This window comes from Lynx rufus, unplaced genomic scaffold (genome assembly GCF_022079265.1).
Source record: "Lynx rufus isolate CCGP_SWC_20201006 ecotype Redwood Valley unplaced genomic scaffold, mLynRuf1.p SCAF_18, whole genome shotgun sequence".
In the NCBI taxonomy this organism is placed as follows: Eukaryota; Metazoa; Chordata; class Mammalia; order Carnivora; family Felidae; genus Lynx; species Lynx rufus.
Genome location: NW_025814832.1, coordinates 5054063 through 5074774, shown reverse-complemented (window position 1 = coordinate 5074774; position 20712 = coordinate 5054063). Strand labels below are relative to the sequence as shown.

Below are 20712 nucleotides of genomic sequence, written 5' to 3'. Positions count from 1 at the left end.
CCTGTCTACTTAGCTGCAGGACCTTGGGCCGACTGCGGGTAGGGGACCCAGGTAGAAGGCTTTCTTTCACAAGGATGGCGTGAGGAGCAAAGGAGGCAGGGGCACCTTACAGAGAAGGGCGTGCTCCGAAGGGAACTGTACTTTCAATTCCATCAGTACTCGGAGGGGCCACTTTGCAGGTCACAGATTGCGGCACCTATTATCTCCAGCTGTCAAAGGCCCTCAGAAATCCCAAAGTGGTGGAGGCGGGAGAAGGGGAGGGAGGGGCGTTTTAGTCTTCGGCTGGCTCATCAGCAAAGCAGATCCTGGTTTTTCAACGGTCCGTGGACTGAAAGTGGCAGCACATGGAGCCTGTAGAGCGGGGCGGTAAACCACACTTTCCCACGGGTCCCAACACGCCCCGAGCGCCCCGCCTAGGGGAGGCCCTATCACGTGCCGGCTGCCCAATCACCGCAGCACCTGGTCTGGCATCACAGACTGGGAGGCTTCCGAGTGGGCCCAACACTATAAGGGCTCGCGTCCTACAACTGAGGACCCGCTTCTCTCGTGGAGAGCAGGCACGTCAGAAATCATTACAAGAAAAGTCACCTCAAACATTCACAGCATTCAACGAATAGGACAAGTTCTGGTGAGTTTTTTCTTTTTACTGGTTTATAATAATCTTAAAAACCCCATCACACCCATAAACCACCACAGGTGAGCAGATGAGGGAGATGGAGAATGAATGCTACAGTATGTGGACAGTGTAGGGAATCCGGGTATTCCCTAGGGGCAGCGTGGGATGGAGGCAGGGAGTGTGGATAGGAGGCCCTGGCTTGGACCCTTATTGCTGGTTGGGGGTTGGCTGGCAGAGGGGGGAGGAAGGCTCAGGGTGAACTAGGAAACATCTCACACCAAAGGCAAGGGCAGTGGGGGGTGGGGGGGGGGGAGAGGGGCCACAGTACATTTTTCCATGCAGACTAGGGGTGGGAGTGAGAGCTTCAGAGATTTGCACCCCTACACAGGAAGAGATTTGAGGGTTTGAGGTTTGATTTAAAGCCCCCAAGTTGGTGTCCGGTCCCATTTCCTAAGATAGCAGCTCACCTTTTGGGGAGAGGCATTGGAAAAACTCACAGCAAAAATATCTGGTTTGGAGATCAAGCAAGGGATAAGGGGGGACGGTGGGGTTCTCTCAGAGAAAGTGAGAACCGGAAGGGACCCTGGGTGAGACGGTGGCGGTGAAGCCTTGGGAGAAGGCGCTGCGCCAGAAGCTGCAGGTGCTCCTGAGGGCTCAGGGACAGGGAGGTACCAGTGTTCACAGACGGCAGGAAAATAAATTAGGACTTCATGTTGCTATCATTTGGCATAACACAATCAGGCATTTTTTTTTCTTTTTCTTTTTTTTTTTTTCTCTTTTTAAATATAAGGCAACTTGCCAACACATAATTTAAAAACTGGTCTTCAATCACATTGCTTCAGATCACTAGAGAATTTCTGGCTAAAGAACAGTGGATAGTATAGTAAACAAAACCCCAAATCTTAAATAAGAACATCAGCTCACATTCCCCAGAGACAAGAGGAAAGGTAAGGGCTTATTTGGTTTAAAAAAAAAAAAAGAAAAAAAAAAAAAGGCAGAGCCCAACTTTAACAGAAGGGTGCAAAAAATTACAAAACATGATCTAAATTTAAAGTTACAGAAAAGTTTTAAATTTCTAGCCAACTAATTGCCACTTGGGAATGAAACACGTTGAGCGTGGGGTGGAGGATGGGCACGTGACAGATGGGCGCGGGCAGGAGGGGCTGCTTCCAATGTAGGTCCGCCTCCAGCTGTTAGAACCATGCTCATTTGGTAAAGGAAGAATTCAAAGAGCTTAAGGCTTTGTGTTTTTTTTTTTTCTTTCTTTCTTTCTTCATTATACTGAGGGGCTGCAAAAGGAGGTGACTAGAGGGTGAATGTACCTGTGGGGCCGCTCACACAACGCTACTCAAACCCACACTACATTCATACAGAAACAGGACATTTAAAACTTACAGTGTAGAGCAATATTCTTAGCCAGTGTAGAGAACCAAATGCATTTTAACTTTTTTTTTTTTTTTTGGTGTTTTTAATTCCGAACTCCAATGTGATCATCCTTTCTTTACCTACCTAATTCCTCAAGATCCTATTTTGTTTTGCTTGTGTTTTTGGAGGGGTGTGGGGGATGGGAGCAGCAGGTGAGTTGGGAGAGAGACAATAGTGAGAAAGGGATCTTGGGTGTGCTGGACAGTTACTACCTTTCTCTAGGGCTGGAAAGGGGTGTCAGGAACTAAGATACCAACACAAAGACACATTTTTCCCCCAGGTCTCAAGGCTATGGCCAAGTGCCTACAGGGTGCCCTTGAATGTAGCAAGGGCAAATGCAGTGACTCTGGAATCCAGATTTAAACAAAGCCCTGAGGAATGGAGAGGGGTGGGAGGAGGTGAAGACTGGGTCAGTTTTGAGATCTTTGGGTGAAGAAGGAATTAACTTCCAGAGCACTTGGGAAGTCTGGGTTCTTAGTCCCAAAGAGACAGAGGCCGACAGGGAAAGTCCTAGCTTAAGGGGCTGGGCACCTAAGGCCACCTCACCTAGGGCCCTTCCTTACCCCACACCTCAGTCCTAAGGAAAACGGGCAGAGATGCAAGAAAAGGCAGGAGGTGGCTGGGGGGAAATGGTCAAGGTGGAGGGACTGACAGGCAGTAGAGACAAAAGCTTGGAGTTGGGATTAGGTCCTAACATAAACCCAGAAGTTGCTGGGGATGGTGGAGGGGAGGGTGAGGGCACCAGGGGATCCCCCGCTGTCCTCAAATAGATCCCACCAAATTCCCTTTCTTAGACCTCTAAGAATGATCACATTGGAGCAGCGAAACTCTGAAACTATCCAATTACTCAAAAGTAAGTCTAAACCTAGGAGGGTGATGTATGACGTGTAGGTTGTGGAGGGCACCGGGGCTACCTATCTATACCCAGGGTGCTGAATATGAAGATTTCGACTATCTGCGGGATCAGGGGCTCGGTTGCCAGGGGCTCGGTGGGCCTTGCTCAGCATAGCCAGGCTCTGTTCTCGAAAGCAGGCCTGCTGGAAATCCCCGCTTAGGTAATCCACTGTTTGCATCAAGCTGTTCTGGGTTGCCACTGGACCGCCCCCGGCCCCTGCTCGGTAGTGGGCCCCAGCAGCCGTCCCACAGTCAAGGGGTGCACCCGTGGGCTGCCCACCGTGGAACGGCATGGCGAGGTCCTGAGACCCCGAGCTGTCGCTATTGGGAGTGGGCAGAATGTTGTTCCACAGGGGTTGGAAGTAGTGACCATTGGGGTAGGCCAGTGGGGCCGCCAGGCCGTTGACAGGTGGGGATGGGGTTGGCTTCTCCAGGGGTGGCTTCAGATGGAAGGACTGTGCCAGGCAGAGTTCCTGCGGGTAGGCAGGGGCCTTGCCCACAAAGCCAGGCCCTGCCAACTCGCGTCCTGCTGCGTGCTTGCCTGTCAGGCCAGGGGCCGGCGTCCCACCGGCCTCACTGCACATCTGCTGTAGGTGGGCCAGCTGGTGCTGGTTCCAGGCGACTGGCTTGAGGTCGCTAGGGTAGCCAGCAGGGGCTCGAGAAATGCCCGTGGGCAGGTTGACAGGGCCTGCGGCAGGCAACGCGGCTGTGGCCGCGTGGGTGTGCTCCATGGGATTGACCACACATGAAGGCATTGGCGTGGGGACGCTGTGGGTCGACACCCGGGTGCTTGCATTGATGAGCAGACTGCGACTAATGGGGCTGGGGTTGGCGATCTGGCCCTCACACACTGAGGTAGTGCTGATGCCTGCCCTCGTCTGGCAAAACTGGTTGATCTGGTGCACGATGCTGCTCAGGTCCGGGGGCTGGCTGTGCTGCAGGGTGGCCGCCATTGAAAGGGGGATAGTTGAGGTAGACACGGTCACATTCGGGGGGGCATCTGAGTCTGGCATCTTCCGGCCTCCATGCAGCAAGGGATTGGGGGGGTGCTGGAGACCCTGGTGAGACAGGGCCTGAGGGTGGACCAAGCCCTGGGTTTGGGCCATGGGCTGAGGGTGGCCCAGGCCCTGAGGCTGCTGGAGGCTCTGAGGGTGGGACAGCGCCTGGGGTGGCGGGATACCCTGAGGGTGCTGCAGCGTCTGGGGAGGGGCATGGGCCAGGGTCTGTGCATGCTGCAGGGCCTGCTGGCGGGCCAGAGCCTGGGCCTGGGGGTGGGCTAAAGTGCTGGGTGCCACAGTAGCATAGGGCGCCACTGGGGGGTTCATGATGGCCTCAGGGAGCAATCGGGCTCGGGTGCCGTCAAAGTCCTTGAGTATGCTTTTGGCTGGCACTTTGACAATGGCAAGCAGGCCTGCCTTGGTGGCTGCCTGAGTCGGGTAGGGGCTGTAGCGCTGGGCTGATGTGTCGAGGCCGTTCACAGTACGACGAACGTGTTTCCGCTGGGGAACCTTCACACTGTTGGGGAAGATTTTTATAGTCAGTGGGTTGTTTGCGACCTTCTTAGCATACGCGTCCAATTCGGCTGGGGTAGGATAGTGAGCAGCTCTCATTTTCTGTGTAGTGTCCCCTAGAGAGAGAGAAGGGTAAGGAGAGCAAAGAAGGAGAGGGAGCTCATCAGTGCCAAGCCAACCAGCCCTTCTAGATTCCCCTTTTGAGGGCCTATGGTGGAGTAGGGGTTAACGAAGTTATCCCTAGTCTTCATTTTAGACCCGGCCTCACTGAGCCCCCAAGTAACAAGCACTGCTAACATTCAGTCAGTGCTCACAACTAGCCAGGCCTTGTGCCAGGTGACAGGTTCTCGGTGAATCCTCGCTACTGCTTTAGAAGGTGGGTACTATCAGGCTTCTCATTTACAAATGAGGCCACCAAAGATCAGAACAGCAGAGCAACTTTCAAAGTCCCGGATTTTGGAGAGCCTGAACTTGGCCAATTCTCACAGAAGTAACTGAAGGTTGCTCCTCTAAGTGGAAATCTCTCCAAGTTCCTACCTGTTGGCCTCAGTAGTGAAGGCTCTAGGCAGACGCTCTGGTAAAGAGGGTGCCCGGAGTGACTGCCCTTCAGTCTGCAGTGGCCGGTGAGGCAGCAGCTTTCTCTTGTGCCTTGGCAGCTGGGGCACCGTACCCACTGGGTAGGCATCCTGGCTCAGCAAACAGGATGTCTTTTTTTCAGGAGCAGAGGAATAAGCTGCCAAAATCCCTCCCCTAGCCTTATGTCACAAGTTCACTTTTGTTTACAGCTTACCCTCGGCCTGACTGGGTGAAGATCAAAAGGCTTTATTTATTTCCTCGTGGGGGGTGGCAATAATGACAGGGCAGCAGGGAGGGAAACTGAAAAGAAAGGTTTCAGAGAATCTTTAAGTCCTGAGTGCCAAAAATAGTCTGTTTGGCCCTTGTCAGCTGTCACTTTCCAAAATGAAAGAGGAAAAACCTGCCTGCCTTTGGAGATGGCGGAAGTACCCACTCAATGCGCCTCATTAATGTTAACAGTTTCTTTGTTCTCATCTCCAGGGGCCACCCAGCAGGGGGCTCCAGCGGATGTTGGACCTCCAGTCAAAAAGGAAAAGGTTCTGAGAACAGGAGCTCTTTAAGGATGCCAGGCTCCTGCAAAGGTCTCTCTGAGGTAGGGTTTCTCCCAAGTGTACACAGAAGGTGCCTAATAAAGGCTTGCTGCGTAAGTACCCAGTCTGCCCAAGCAGAAGGAAGGGGCTTGGCTGGGAGCCTAGGCTCAGCTAGCTAACTCCCACCCTATTTCCTTCCCTTGCAGAAGGCAGCCAGGATAGAGCAGGGAACAAGCTGACTGAATGCCCAGCTTGTGGCCTCAGCTGCCTTGGCCCAAGAAGACCCCATTCAGTCACGTCACTGGGCATCAACTGCAAGAGAAGGGGGGCAAAGAGTGTGCCAGAAGGAAGAGGGCACAGCTGCCCTCATTTGGTGGCACTCCTGGTTAGCCTGCCAGCAACTGCTTAGAAAATGCTGCTCTTGGAGGCAGGAAAAAAGAGAGCTGACATCCACAAGGCACAGCGAGATTTGGTCCCATGCTCACCAATGGAGAACTTAGCAAAAGAGTACAGAGTGGAAAAGAGCTGTGCTGTTAGGGGCACCACGCCTCGAAGTAGCAAGGACTCACACATGTTTAAGTTCTACTTTATTAACTGTACAGGTTAGACGCTCAGTCCACAAATGTTCGTTAGATGACCGATTTGAAGGTCTTAAAAGGATGAATGTGACCGTGACAGTTGAGGGCAAGAAGGGGAGGGAGGCAGAGAGGCCCAGAAATTTCCTATCCACTAGGTATTACTAGCTGGTGAGCAGAATCAAAGCCCTGACAGCGGAGTGTGTGTTCCGCTGCTTCTTACAAGCCACTGACCCTCAATGGGCTTCAGTCTCCATAAAGTGGGGCTTTTTTCTGACCCTTGTTACATTCTCCTGGACAAGAAAATACCAGAAGTCTGGGATCACTGAGACATAGTCCCTCAAGACACCAGAATTCCATTAGAAGCTGCCTAGGTCAGCCGCTGCACTCGGGTGTCTGGTCAAAATCAACTGAACAACTCTGGGCTCAGCTGAGTAATGGCAGTCAACAGCTGCTGGGTTTTAGTTCAGACAGGTAATACAGGTCTGCCTCTGGGCTTTCCTCCACAGTGGTAGGTTTTTCTCCTTGAAGACCAGGTGTGAGAGAGAGGTATACTGGCTTACTGAACAATCGAGTTCCTTTGTTCCAAGTCAGTACCAACTCTCGGGGTGTTTTCTTTCTCCTAGCAGAGGCAGAAGGTAGCTTGGCCTGATTCAGGAGTATGGAATGGGACACTTACACCGGATTGGTTCTCTTTTAGTTCTCTTTTCCCTGTTTCTGCTGATGTTGACCATGGTGATGACAGTAGTCAGATAAAGGAATCAGAATCAAAAGAAAATAGGGGTGGGAAGGGTGGATACAGGCTACAGTATCTTTGTTTTGAGAGAGAGTGTGAGAGCGCACGCAAATCCCATGAGGGGCAGAGAGAGAGAGAAAGGGAGAGGGAGAGACAGAAGCGGGGCTCAAACTCACAAACTGTGAGATCATGTCCTGAACCAAAGTCAGATGCTTAATTAACTGAACCACACAGGTGCCCTACAGTATCTTCGTTAAGGAAGAATCTCAAGGATGAGATAAGTATATTGGACACAAAAAAATTGGCTACATTCTTGGAATACAGCACCACCTACCTCACGTACCAGACTTGAGCTTAGCACTTAAGAAAGTGTTAAGAAAACTTTTTTTTTTTTTTTTTTATCTCAGTCCCACAAGGGCACCCTGGATGCTTGCTTTCTTCTGTAACATCTTCCCTTAATTAAGGGTACAGCTAACACAAATACCATGGCTTTGTAAGCAACTTATTTACTATTTTTTAAAGTAAGCTCTTTGCCCAAGTGGGCCTCAAACTCACAACTCCAATATCAAGAATCACATGCTCTACCAACTAAGTCAGCCAAGGTGCCCCTGTAAGCAACTTATTTATTTATTTATTTTTTTATTTATTTAAAAAAAAAATTTTTTTTTCAACGTTTATTTATTTTTTTGGGGACAGAGAGAGACAGAGCATGAGCGGGGGAGGGGCAGAGAGAGAGGGAGACACAGAATCAGAAACAGGCTCCAGGCTCGGAGCCATCAGCCCAGAGCCTGACGCGGGGCTCGAACTCACGGACCGGGAGATCGTGACCTGGCTGAAGTCGGACGCTTAACCGACTGCGCCACCCAGGCGCCCTGTAAGCAACTTATTTAAATAGCTGGTACCAAAGGTGTCATCAATGGGGAATAAGGCAAGGTAGAGAATAGGGAATCTGTGGTTAGAACAAAGTTAGAGAGATCCGGATTCAAGTACTGGCTTTATTATCTGACTACTCAGGGTCTGTCTCAGTGACTCTTCATTTATAGATTAAAAAAAAAAATTTTTTTTTAAGTTTACATATAAATTAGTTGGCATATAGTGCAACAATGATTTCAGGAGTAGATTCCTTAATGCCCCTTACCCATTTAGCCCATCCCCCCTCCCACAACTCTCCAGTAACCCTCTGTTCTCCATATTTAAAAGTCTTCTGTTTTCTCCCCCTCCCCGTTTTTATATTTTTGTTTCCTTTCCCTTAGGTTCATCTGTTCTGTGTCCTAAAGTCCTTATATGAGTGAAGTCATATGATACTTGTCTCTAATTTCGCTTAGCATAATATCCTCTAGTTCCAACCACATAGTTGCAAATGGCAAGACTTCATTCTTTTTGATTGCCAACTAATACTCCAGTGTGTGTGTGTGTGTGTGTGTGTGTGTGTGTATATATATATATATATATATATATATATATATATATATATCACATCTTTATCCCTTCATCCACTGATGGACATTTGGGCTCTTTCCATACTTTGGCTATTGTTGATAGTGCTGCTATAAACATGAGGGTGCATGTGTCCCTTCGAAACAGCACACCTGTATCCCGTGGATAAATGCCTAGTAGTGCAATTGCTGGGTTGTAGGGTAGTTCTATTTTTAGTTTTTTGAGGCACCTCCATACTGTTTTCCAGAGTGGCTGCCCCAGTTTGCATTCCCACCAGCAATACAGATCCTCTTTCTCTGCATCCTCGCCAACATCTGTTGTTGCCTGACTTGTTAATGTTAGCCATTCTGACAGGTGTGAGGTGGTATCTCATTGTGGTTTTGATTTGTATTTCCCTGATAAGTGATGTTGAGCATTTTTTCATGTGTCTGTTAGCCATCTGGATGTCTTCCTTGAAGAAGTGTCTATGCATGTCTTTTGCCCATTTCTTCACTGGATTATTTCTGTTTCGGGTGTTGAGTTTGATAAGTTCTTTTTTTTTTTTTTAAAGTTATTTTTTTTTCAATGTTTATTTATTTTTGAGAGAGAGACAGAGGCAGAGCATGAGTGGGTTGAGGGGCAGAGAGCGAGGGAGACACAGAATCTGAAATAGGCTCCAGGCTCTGAGCTGTCAGCACAGAGCCCAATGCAGGGCTTGAATCCATGGACAGCGAGATCATGACCTGAGCCAAAGTCGGGCAGTCAACTGACTGAGCCACCCAGGCGCCCGAGTTTGATAAGTTCTTTATAGATTCTGGATACAAACCCTTTATCTGATACATTGTTTGCAAATATCTTCTCCCATTCCGTTGGTTGCCTTTTAGTTTTGCTGACTGTTTCTTTTGCTGTGCCGAAGATTTTTATTTTGATGAGGTCCCGATAGTTCATTTTTGCTTTTGTTTCCCTTGCCTCCGGAGACGTTGTTGAGTAAGAAGTTGCTGCAGCCAAGATCAAAGGTTTTTGCCTGCTTTCTCCTCGAGGATTTTGGTGGCTTCCTGTCTTACATTGAGGTCTTTCATCCATTTTGAGTTTATTTTTGTGTATGGTGTAAGAAGGGTCCAGGTTCATTGTTCTGCATGTCGCTGTCCAGTTTTCCCAGCACTGCTTGCTGAAGAGACTGTCTTTATTCTATTGGGTATTCTTTCCTGCTTTGTCAAAGATTAGTTGACCATACGTTTGTGGGTCAATTTCTGGGTTCTCTATTCTGTTCCATTGATCTGAGTGTCTGTTCTTGTGCCAGTACCATACTGTCTTGATGGTTACAGCTTTGTAGTATAGCTTGAAGTCTGGGACTGTGATGCCTCCCTGCTTTGGTTTTCTTTTTCAAGATTGCTTTGGCTATTTGGGGTCTTTTCTGGTTCCATACAAATTGTAGAATTGTTTATTCTAGCTCTGTGAAGAATGCTGGTGTCATTTTGATAGGGATTGCATTGAATGTGTAGATTGCTTGGGGCGCCTGGGGTTAAGTGGCCGACTTCGGCTCAGGTCATGATCTCGCAGACCGTGAGTTTGAGCCCCGCGTCAGGCTCTGTGCTGATAGCTCAGAGCCTGGAACCTGTTTCAGATTCTGTGTCTCCCTCTTTCTGACCCTCCCTCATTCATGCTCTGTCTCTCTCTGTCTCAAAAATAAATAAATGTTAAAAAAAATTAAAAAAAAAAAAGAATGTGTAGATTGCTTTGGGTAGTATTGACATTTTAACAATATTTATTCTTCCTATCCAGGAGCATGGAATATTTTTCGTGTGTGTGTGTGTGTGTGTGTGTGTGTGTGTGTGTGTGTCTTCAACTTCTTTCATAAGCTTTCTATAGTTTTCAGTGTATAGATTTTTCACCTCTTTGGTTAGATTTATTCCTAGGTATTTTATGGTTTTTATTGAAATTGTAAACGGGATCCATTCCTTGATTTCTCTATTGCTTCATTGTTGGTGTATAGGAATGCAACCAATTTCTGTGCATTGATTTTATATCCTGCAACTTTGCTGAATTCATGGATCAGTTCTAGCAGTTTTTTGGTGGAATCTTTTGGGTTTTCCATATAGAGTATCATGTCATCTGTGAAGAGTGAAAGTTTGACCTCCTCCTGGGTGACTTGGATGCCTTTTAGTTCTTTGTGTTGCCTGATTGCAGAGGGTAAGACTTCCAATACTATGTTGAATAACAGTGGCAAGAGTGGACATCCCTGTCTTGCTCCTGATGTTAGGGGGAAAGCTCTCAGTTTTTCCCCATTGAGAATATTAGTGTTGGGTCTTTTGTACATGGCTTTTAATGATCTCAAGGTATGATCCTTCTATCCCTACTTTCTTGAGGGTTTTTATCAAGAAAGGATGCTGTATTTTGTCAAATGCTTTCTCTGCATCTATTAAGAGGATCATATGGTTCTTGTCCTTTCTTTTATTGATGTGATGAATCACGTTAATTGTTTTGCGGATATTGAACCAACCCTGTATCCCAGGTATAAATCCCACTTGGTCGTGGTAAATAATTTTTTTAATGTATTGTTGGATCCAGTTGGCTAATATATTGTTGAGGATTTTTGCATCCATGTTCATCAGGGAAACTGGTCTATAATTCCCCTTTTTAGGGGGGGGTCTCTGTCTGGTTTTGGAATCAAGGTAATGCTGGCTTCACAGAAAGAGTTTGGAAGTTTTCCTTCCATTTCTATTTTTTGGAACAGCTTCAAGAGACTAGGTGTTAACTCTTCCTTAAATGTTCAGTAGAATTCCCTGGAAAGCCATCTGGCCCTGGACTCTTGTTTTTTTGGGAGATTTTTTTGATTACTAATTCGATTTCTTTACTGGTTAAGGGTCTGTTCAAATTTTCTATTTCTTCCTGTTTCAGTTTTGGTAGTGTATATGTTTCTAGGAATCTGTCCATTTCTTCTAGATCACCCATTTTATAGGCATATAATTGCTCATAATCTTTTTATTTCTGAAGATTAAAAAAAATTTTTTTATTAAGTATTTATTTTTGACAGAGATAGAGTGTAAGCATGAGCTGGGGAGGGGCAGAGAGAAGGGGAGACATAGAATCCGAAGCAGGCTCCAGGCTCCAAGCTGTCAGCACAGAGCCTGACGCAGGGCTCGAAATCACGAACGATGAGATCATGACCGAAGTCAGACGCTTAACTGACTGAGCCACCCAGGCACCCCTATTTCTGAAGATTTTTTTTTTTAAATGTTCATCTATTTGAGAGAGAGAGAGAGAGAGAGAGAGAGAAACAGCAGGAGAAGGGCGGCAGAGAGAGAGGGAGACACAGAATCGGAAGCAGGCTCCAGGCTCTGAGCTGTCCGCACAGAGCCCAATGCAGGGCTCAAACTCATGAACCATGAGATCATGGCTTGAGCCAAAGTCAGACGCTTAACTGACTGAGGCACCCAGGCGCCCCAGTCACTCTTCATTTATAAACAGGGATGATACCTGCTGGTATACCTCATAGAACCACTAAGATCAAGAGATTCAATGAATAGGAAAAAGGTCTGAGAACAGGAACCATGACTATTGAAAGTTATTATTCAAAGATAGTAGGTATGGTTGAGTGTGTGCATAGACAGGAAAAAGTAACCTGACCAAGAAAGCCCGCTGGTCTTGAGTCTGGGAGTTAAATGCAGCAGAAAGCACTGCTGTCTATGCCAGGGATTGGGGGAGAGTGGGCAATCTCCCTGAATCCCAGCTTCCCCACAGGGGCCTCCCTGTTTATTCTATTTTGAAGGTCAGAAGATGCAAGTACCATATGCGGCAGGAAACTATCAATAGGTGGGAGATGCCCAGGCAGTGTGTTTCAAACACTGGCTTTGGAGTCTGACCCGAGTATGACTTCTAGCCGAGTTGAACAGTAATGTGACACTGGCAAGTGCTACTCTATTCCTTCTCCTCAAAAGAAAGACGAGAGTCTCTCATATGGAATCATTGAGGAACGAATGAGAACAAAGATAACAATGCTCAAAATACTGCCTGGCATACAATAAGCACTCAACAAATATTAACTAATTTCTGAGATTTCTATGGGTTTATCCAGTTACTGGGTCAATGCACCATTTCCAGGACCTTCCACTAGGGGGCGGACAGGCACAGAAAGTAGTAGTGAAAGTGGGTGATTCTGATGTTTGTCTCAGGCCCTGATACTCTACAATGAAGGAGGTCAAAGTTGTTGTCCAAAAGATTATTTGAGGACCAAGAACCTTTGGTCATTTCAGCCATTCAACCAGAAATATTACGATATACCTGATAGTGAGCTGGGGAAGGAGAAGCAGAGGCTTGGGGTTAATGGGGGGGGGGGGGAGGGGCGGGGGGGGGTCCAAAAAACACATTTTCTGGTGAATTGGGAAAAGATGGGTCAGAGGAAATTTTGCCAAGTAAAGTTCCAAAACAGCTGAGAACTCTCAAAGCAAGTGACAGCATGGAATATAAAACCTAGAAAAGCTCTAGAAGGGTATCTACCTAACCCCAACTGTGGTCCTGTATCAAATGCAAGAACCACCAAAGCCAAGATGTTCCTTAATCCAGACTACCCCATGGCAGGATGGGAAATGCGTTACATTCTCCTACACACACAGAAAAGGAAGGGGAGGTGAGAAAATGTTGGAGTCGGAAGGGACCAATTCTGTGATTCTATACATGTGGCGGGTTTAGCCTGAGGAAGGCAATTAGCCAGGTGACTTACAGAGCTGGCCAAGAAGCCACATGTCCCGTCTCTCCTGCCTTGAGCTCTTACAATATAAAGCACAATAATCTATAAACATCTGTGCCCCATCCCCGCGCCCTCCCCACCCAATACCAAGCTCTGTGTTTCTAACAACTTGTAAGACCCTCCTGAGGATGAGGGGCAGGGAAAGAAGAGCACAACTACAAAACTGGTTCTCAGGTCTCTATGCTAAGAAGCCTGGCTTTGAGTGGGTCTTGGTGCCAGCTCCAAAAGGGTAGAGTTTATGCTCCATCTCACCTTAGAGCCGTTAGCATTGAGCATTTAAGTCATATGGCAGAATTTGTTTTCTTCTACATTTTGGGAGAGGTGAAAAGAAAGCAAGTCAGCTTAAAACAGGTTTTCTTCTCTGCAAAAGCTTGTGTGTAGTCAAGGATAGTAATCAAGTGAGACAAAGGGATTCCAATACGCTATTCCCCAGACAAGCCTGAAACCAGGGAAGGTTATTGCAATTCTTGAATACCGATTTGAGGACAGTGGTTGGCAGATACTTTGAGGCTGCTTTGGGAAGGAGTGTAGATCCGAAGTCAGCACCCAAGATAAAGCTGCCTATTTGCCTTTCTTCACAAATGGCTCACCCTTGATACTCCATCTCTGGGTAAAGCTGTTTGAGTACACGAAGGAACTTGGAAGCAAGGTCAGCGAGCTACTCTGTCATGCTTCTAAGTAAACTCCCTTATCCAGTTGTATCCCTGGAACCCCAGAACCAATCAAAATGCAGTTAGCATGCAGATTTCAGTGGCCAGGGAACACAGACAACTTTATCACCCAAATATCATTTATTGAGAGAAAGATGGGGAGGAAAGCTGGTACAACATAGCATAGCTTGCCTATTGGGTCAGGCAGCTACAGGAGGAAGACTGTTAGTTTCAGCTTGTCATTACAGGAATTGGAATCGTTGGCCAAATCCCAGAATTCATCAGGCTCTGGGTCTTACTCTCCTTCAAAGAAATGAAGTCAAGAGGCTAGACCATTTTTAACTTCTGAAGATGATCTCCCCAAGCAGGGTTCAGCAAACTACTGCCTGTGGGCCAAAATATAAAATATAGCTGCTGTGTTTTTGTAAAAAGTTTCATCAGGACACAGCCACACTCATTTGTTTACGTGTTGTCTATAGCTGCCTTTGCCCTGCAACAGTAGATGCAACAGGGACCCCAAAGCCTAAAATACTTGCTTATCTGGCCCTTTACGGAAGAAGTTTACCAACCCCTGCCATAAAGGATTTGGGTAAAGTGCTGAAGCACCTTTTCTATTAAAGGGCAAGCCTAAACGCCTCAGTGATTTCCCCTTTTGCTCTGAAAGGAAGGTCTATCCCAAATTTAGGGCCATTTTTATACTTGAACACACTGTACATGGTAATGAGCTAGGAATAGAATCTTTTCCTTGCACATCATTGTAGTGCAGGGACAGAAGCCAGGAAACTGGGAAGATATGAGGCCTAACGCTCCAATTCCAGCCAGTTTAAGACAGGAATCTGGGGCACCTGGCTAGCTCAGTCAGTGGACCATGTGACCCTTGATCTCCTAGATCTTAGGGTCATGAGTTCAAGCCCCACGTTGGGCACAATTTACTTTATTAGATTCCTTTTTTTTTTTTTTAGTTCTCAAAAGCTCAATCTTTTGGGCAAGTTTATTAGCAGGAGTATACCCAGAGAGACTGAGAAAGCTAGCTCCCTATCCCTTCTGTAGGTGAAAGCTTCTTTACTTGTAAACTGAGGTCACTGGCTCAGCAGACAGCAAAGCCAAAGGGAGCTGTTTCCATAGTAGAGAATGCTCAGAGTCCAAAATAACAGAAAAGGGTCAATAGTTTATTTCTAAGATACAGTAAGTAATCAAGACTGTGAGTTTTCATTCAATTGCTCATGGGGGTTCAAACTGAAACACGTTTGAAAGGTGATATATATATATATATATCCCTGTAAAACCCCTTACGGCTTTGGTGCTCAACAGATAGTTAGCAGCAACAATTACAATTAAGATGACAGACACTGGGGAAATCTAGTATTTAAGAGGATCTCTCTGATTATAAAAGCGTTCACATTGTGGACAAGTTTTGTAGCTGCTTTCTTGCTGTCTGTGAAGAATATCTTGGAAGTACCAAAGTTCACAGTCAACATACCCCTGATGTTCCCCTGGGATTACTCAAATGTAGGGACAAAATAAGGATTACATCCTACTCCGGGATCCAGATTACTTACATTTCTGAAGTCCAGTGTTCATCTGCGTGTGAGGAAGAAGCTGAAAGGACAGGTCACCTGGCCCTGGTAGACAGGCTAGCATGGCAGACTGGCATCAACACAACATGAGGCAGTCACTCACACTGCAATGAACACAAAAACAAGGTCATGGAATACAAGGCAACTCACTCAAGGAAGATACCAGGGACACTGGATATGAGCAGCAGAGGCCCAAGTTTAGATAGATAAGCAATTTAATTAGCAGGATGTTGGTTGAAAATATATCTACAGCAACAATTTGCCCCTGTTACTATGGCTAAAATTCTGTTTCAGTCAGCACAGAAACATGGGCCACGAGGGGAAATAAAACCTGGAAATACCTAACCACACAAATAACTGGAGAATAAGGTGTACTGGTAAAGTCTTTTACGGTTCATAAGCTTTACATGCACTCTTGGCATTTGCATTTCCTGTAGATGGCCTCTCCCTGCTGCTTTTGGATAGGCCCATGGGGTTGCTAGCTAGATACAGGACATTCTAGCTCTCCTCTGTGTCCCAGCTCCTAAGGCAGGAGCAGAAAGGCTAGGGCAGATTCTAACGGAGGTGAAAGGAAAAATGACTTCTCCCTGAAAATAGAACAGGGTTCCTGAAGAGAGCTGGCCCTAATAGGGCCTGGCTCAGTCTATTTACAGGCCTGGTTGGGGCAGGGGCAGTCAGACATTTCCAGAGGCAGTACAGTATACGAGTTGCAGAGACACCCAAAGTCCAACTGGCTATGGCAGAAATCTGAGCTTACTTTTATTAGGAAGAAGGGGCAAAGCATCCTAGGAGACACAATTAACTACTGTTAAAGCAAATTCTGTTTGTAAGTTTCTGAGGATTTACCTTTCCTATTGTCTACCACACAATTAGTCTCCCTGGACCCCAGAAAAGAAAAAAAATTTGCATTGTTCCCAGAGTAAATCAGTGAGGTAGCAGGCTGCCGGCAACCCTCTCTAGGCAGGTAATCCTGACGTTATGTCAAGATGGCATGGTTTCATCTGTGGTGTCTACCAACAAGACCTGCCCAAGAGAATAGACCTGATGTGGCCTTCTGTAGGGAAGAGCAATGCAAGCTCCCTGTGTACCAAGGACCAAGCTTTTTCAAATAAATACCTTATGCTAGAATACATGAAATACCTTTCCCAAGCTGCAAAACCCAGAAATCAAGGTGGCTATGTTAAAGCTTTAATCCCAACAAAAGCGGAGTGGGGGGAAAGCTCAAGTGTTAAACAAAGACCGCAAACCCTCTTTCTTTCTCTCTGAAGGGCCCTCTCAGCTATGTGAAACTACCTGTCACGAGGAGTATCTGAGAGCTCCAGCTTGCAAGGCCAGGTAGCTAAAAAGACACTTTGTAAAAGGGGCTGCTCAAACTGTGTCTAAGATAGCAACTGCGGAAAGAACTGAAGATCGAACGCTTCAATGAGAATAGAGCTGTCCAAGAGTTCTGGCACAGATTCAGCCTTTTCAGGTCTCCGGTGGGTGGGATAACAGAATGTACACAGGACGCCAACTGCAGCGCCTCAAGAAATAAAAAGGCTTCTGTCGGGGTCAAATGACTGAAGTACAGTTTACGATCCCTTCTCTTGTGAATGCTGTTCTCTGTTTAATAACCTCTCCCCTATGGTCCTAATGTAGGAGAAGGCAAAATCCAAGGAAAGGAAGGGAATTAACAAATACTGGAGCCTAATATGAAATGGGCTGTATGAGGGGCTTTAGTGATGTTTTCTCAATTAGGTCTCCCAGGCTTTCCTGGAAACAGGTGGTAATTCCACTTGTCACCTGTCATCTCATCATCTCTCACCTGGATTACTACACTAGCCTTCTAAATGGTTTCTCTGTTCCACCCTTGCCCCTATCACCCAATCTACTCTCCACACAGCAGCCAGAGTAATTTATTTGTTTAATTAGAAAACTTATCAACTCAAAAATCTCTAATGATTTCCCATCTCACATAGAATAAAATTCAAAATCCTACCAGGTCCATAAGGCCTTCCATGATCTGTTACTACTCCTTCTCTGACCTCATCTTCTAACCTTCCCTGCCCCTCTTTCTTTCTGATTCCACTTTCGGCCACAGTGGTCTCCTTGCAGTTCCTCCAATGAGCCAAGCATACTTCCACCTCCACGCCTTGTACTCCATCTGGACAGCAGCAGTACTGTGATGACAGAGCTACAGAGGACACATTCACTAAGCTGTCCTGCAGATACACTCTTACCCTGTACTTTCTGGAAAGAACCAATCTAGCATGATCACCGCAATCTCTGACATACCTACTAAATCTTGATGCCTACAACCAGGAAGAGATAAAGGGGGGGGGGGGCTGTGGATCCTAAGAGTTGACCATAACATATTGCACCTCAAACCATAACTCTGGATTTCCAATAGGAAGAACAGGAGATAATTAAACCAGCTAAACTGCTAAACTGCAGCAAAGACACATTAATGGATTTACTGACAGTGAACAAAGGAGCAAAAATAATAGGTGAATTCTGTAAAGACTCAAGAGAGTCAGGGCACCTGGCTGGTTCAGTCAGGGGAGCATGTGGCTCTTGATCTCAGGGTTGGGAGTTCAGGCTCCACGTTGGGTATAGAGATTACTTTTAAAAAAAGAAAAAAAGACCCTAGGAAATCAATTTTTCGTTTGGGCAGGAGAGGGTGAAGGAAGAAGAAGATACCAGAGCTTGGGGCCCTCCATGATGACGTCCCCAACAAGAACCACCCAGCAACTCGAGAAAACTCATTATCGAGGCTGCTAAGAGTACAGCCCTAATTTGTGACCCTTTAAGAGTTCAAGGCTCTATCTGCCATCCCTTCCAAAAGACTGCTCTTGTACTAAGGAGGTCTTCAAGCCCCTTGACCAGTTTTCACTTAAGTGAAGAATCAGATTCTGCTACGTCAGGGAAGGCAGGGAATGTGGCAAAATCATGAAAGTTGTGATGAAACAGGACGGAAACAATTCCCTTCCACAACCCATTCTAGAAAGAAGGGATGTGCAGTATAAAGTACTTCTCTGGAAGCTGGCAGCTGGGCACAGGCCTTTTCTTTTAAAACTTCACACCACCCACATATTCTGATTACCACCTGGCTTTTTCTAAAAAGCAAATCCCAATATAAGTTTACCGTTGACACTTCCAGAAGCCCAAGGAGAGCCAGAAATCAACACTAGCACTACCTCCTGAAGAGGCCTCAAAATTCAAGTTCTGACTTCTAAACAGAATCAAGTAGTAATCTAGAGCTCAGGCCAAATGAGCTGCACACATTACAGAGAAAGTAAAAAAGATCTCCTTGGCAAAGCCTCTCTGTGCGCTCTGAGCCAGCGTTCCCACCGCCAGCTGGCCTGCTCCCTAAGCAGGGCAACTACGGTATCACAGTAAGCCCAGAAAGGTGTTCAAACTCTCCTGGGGCATTCGCACCAGTGCTAGCATTTCCAGACTATCTCTAATCGAGGAACAAAACCCTTGTGCCCACTGGGAAAACTCAAAAGTACTTTCATCTGCCCTCCCACCCACCCCCACCCCAGTCAGAAGACTGCCAGCAGTTACATTAGAGTTGTGATGTCACACTCTGCTTTCCTGGGTGGCATCTGATAAAGGACTACCTCTACCTTAGGGCAGGTCTGCGCAGGTAAGAAAACCTCAGCTGGGTTTGTGCTACTTGTCCCTGTTTATGCTTAAGACCACTGAAAGGTAGGGATAGGAGGAGAGAAGATAAAGTGCTGGAAAAAGGATTTATTTTTACTCAGGGGGCTCTGGGGTAAGGTGAAGTGGTCTACAGCCATCACTTCCAGCCCAGTTTCAACACCCACAATCCACTGCCTCCCACTACACTTCTTTGCCAATTCTCTCTCCTGCTTTCCCTTCCCTGCAACCCCCCCACCTTCAAAAAGAACCCTCCCCCCTCAAAAAAAAAAGAAAAAGTTGACTAGCCCAGTAGAAACTGATTTACGCTGTAGTTCAAAAATTTGAATCTGCCATTGTGGTCTTGAGAGAGAGCAGGTGTGAAGCAGGAGTGGGGGGGGGGGGTGGAGGAGAGAATCCTAAGCAGGCTCCACACTGTCAGCAAAGAGCCTGATGTGGGGCTCAATCTCACACACGTTGAATTATGACCTGAGCCAAAATCAAGAGTCAGACACTTAACCAATACAGCCACCCAGGTACCCCCCATGTATATGCATCTTTAGAGAATATGATACTGAGAAACTGCATTAATAGTCCTTAGTATCTCTAATTAAAGCCTTCTCATCCAAGAGCTAAAGGCTTATCTAAAAAGACTACTTAGGGGCGCCTGGGTGGCGCAGTCGGTTAAGCGTCCGACTTCAGCCAGGTCACGATCTCAAGGTCCGTGAGTTCGAGCCCCGCGTCGGGCTCTGGGCTGATGGCTCAGAGCCTGGAGCCTGTTTCCGATTCTGTGTCTCCCTCTCTCTCTGCCCCTCCCCCGTTCATGCTCTGTCTCTCTCTGTCCCAAAAATAAATAAACGTTGAAAAAAAAAATTAAAAAAATAAATAAATAAAAATAAAAAGACTACTTATTGGGGCACCTGGGTGGCTCAGGCAGTTAAGCATCAGACTCGAGCCCATAGTTGTCCTGAGATAGAGCCTCTCTCTCCTTCTCTCTCTGACCCTCCCCCACTCACCTGCATGTGTGTGTGCTCCCCCTCAAATCAATCAAAAAAATAAAAAGACTACTTTTTGATAATGGGGAAAAACATTTTATCCTACTGCTCCCTGTTCCTTTACTCCTGGGGTCCAAGAAATTAGGCTAAAACCTAACGGAAACGCCAAACCACTGCTCTGGGGGATAAACAGGGCAAAAGACAGCAAAAATTACATGTTTATCAAATCAGACTGCAAAATCAGTCATCTTTATGGTCTGTTACAATAAAACAATCTATTCAACAGGTAACTTTGTCCAGATTTAACTGTGAACTTCTGCTGAATTCTACTTTTCGCTAATTACCCAACCTGAATAAAGTTCAGCCACTGCTTAAAGGCATCTTTCTTCTCTATTTTTAACCCATAAGCAAGTTAAAATTCACTTGGAATTGTGACCTCACAACTCTAGGAGGGTGTGGGGGGATGGCGAATGTTCAGTCTGGGTTGTTTTTTTTTTTTTTTTAACACTTACACTTTTATTTTTTATTTTTATTTTAAGTTTATTTTGAGAGAGAGAGCACACGTGCACATGAGTCAGGGTAGAGAGAGAAGGAGAATCCCAAGCAGGCTTTGCACTGTCAGCACAAGCCCGATATGGGGCTTGAACTCACAAACTACAAGATCATGACCTGAGCAGAAATCAACTGAGCCACCTAGGTGCCCCTGGGCTTTTAAAAAAATTATTTGTTTTTTTAAAAGTAATCTCTACAACCAGTGCAGGGCTCTCAGGATCTCAAGATCAAGAGTCACATGCCCCAGGGACTGAGTCGGCCAGGAGCCCCAGGGCTTATTTTTTCAAGTCA

At 46.4% G+C, this 20712-nt stretch overlaps 1 protein-coding gene across 1 annotated transcript in view; it reads right to left on the bottom strand.

Annotated features, from left to right (window-relative positions):
- Positions 1 to 629: 629 nt before the first annotated feature.
- The window catches only part of FAM222B (family with sequence similarity 222 member B), a 79480-nt gene continuing 59397 nt past the window's right edge, over positions 630 to 20712 (bottom strand). Inside the window, exons 2-3 of the mRNA XM_047080719.1 lie at positions 15236 to 15357; positions 630 to 4562 (exon numbers count right to left, since the gene is read on the bottom strand). Coding sequence (XP_046936675.1) covers positions 2956 to 4562; positions 15236 to 15317 — 1689 coding nt within the window. The 5' untranslated portion in view covers positions 15318 to 15357 and the 3' untranslated portion in view covers positions 630 to 2955. The remainder of the gene's footprint in view (positions 4563 to 15235; positions 15358 to 20712) is intronic.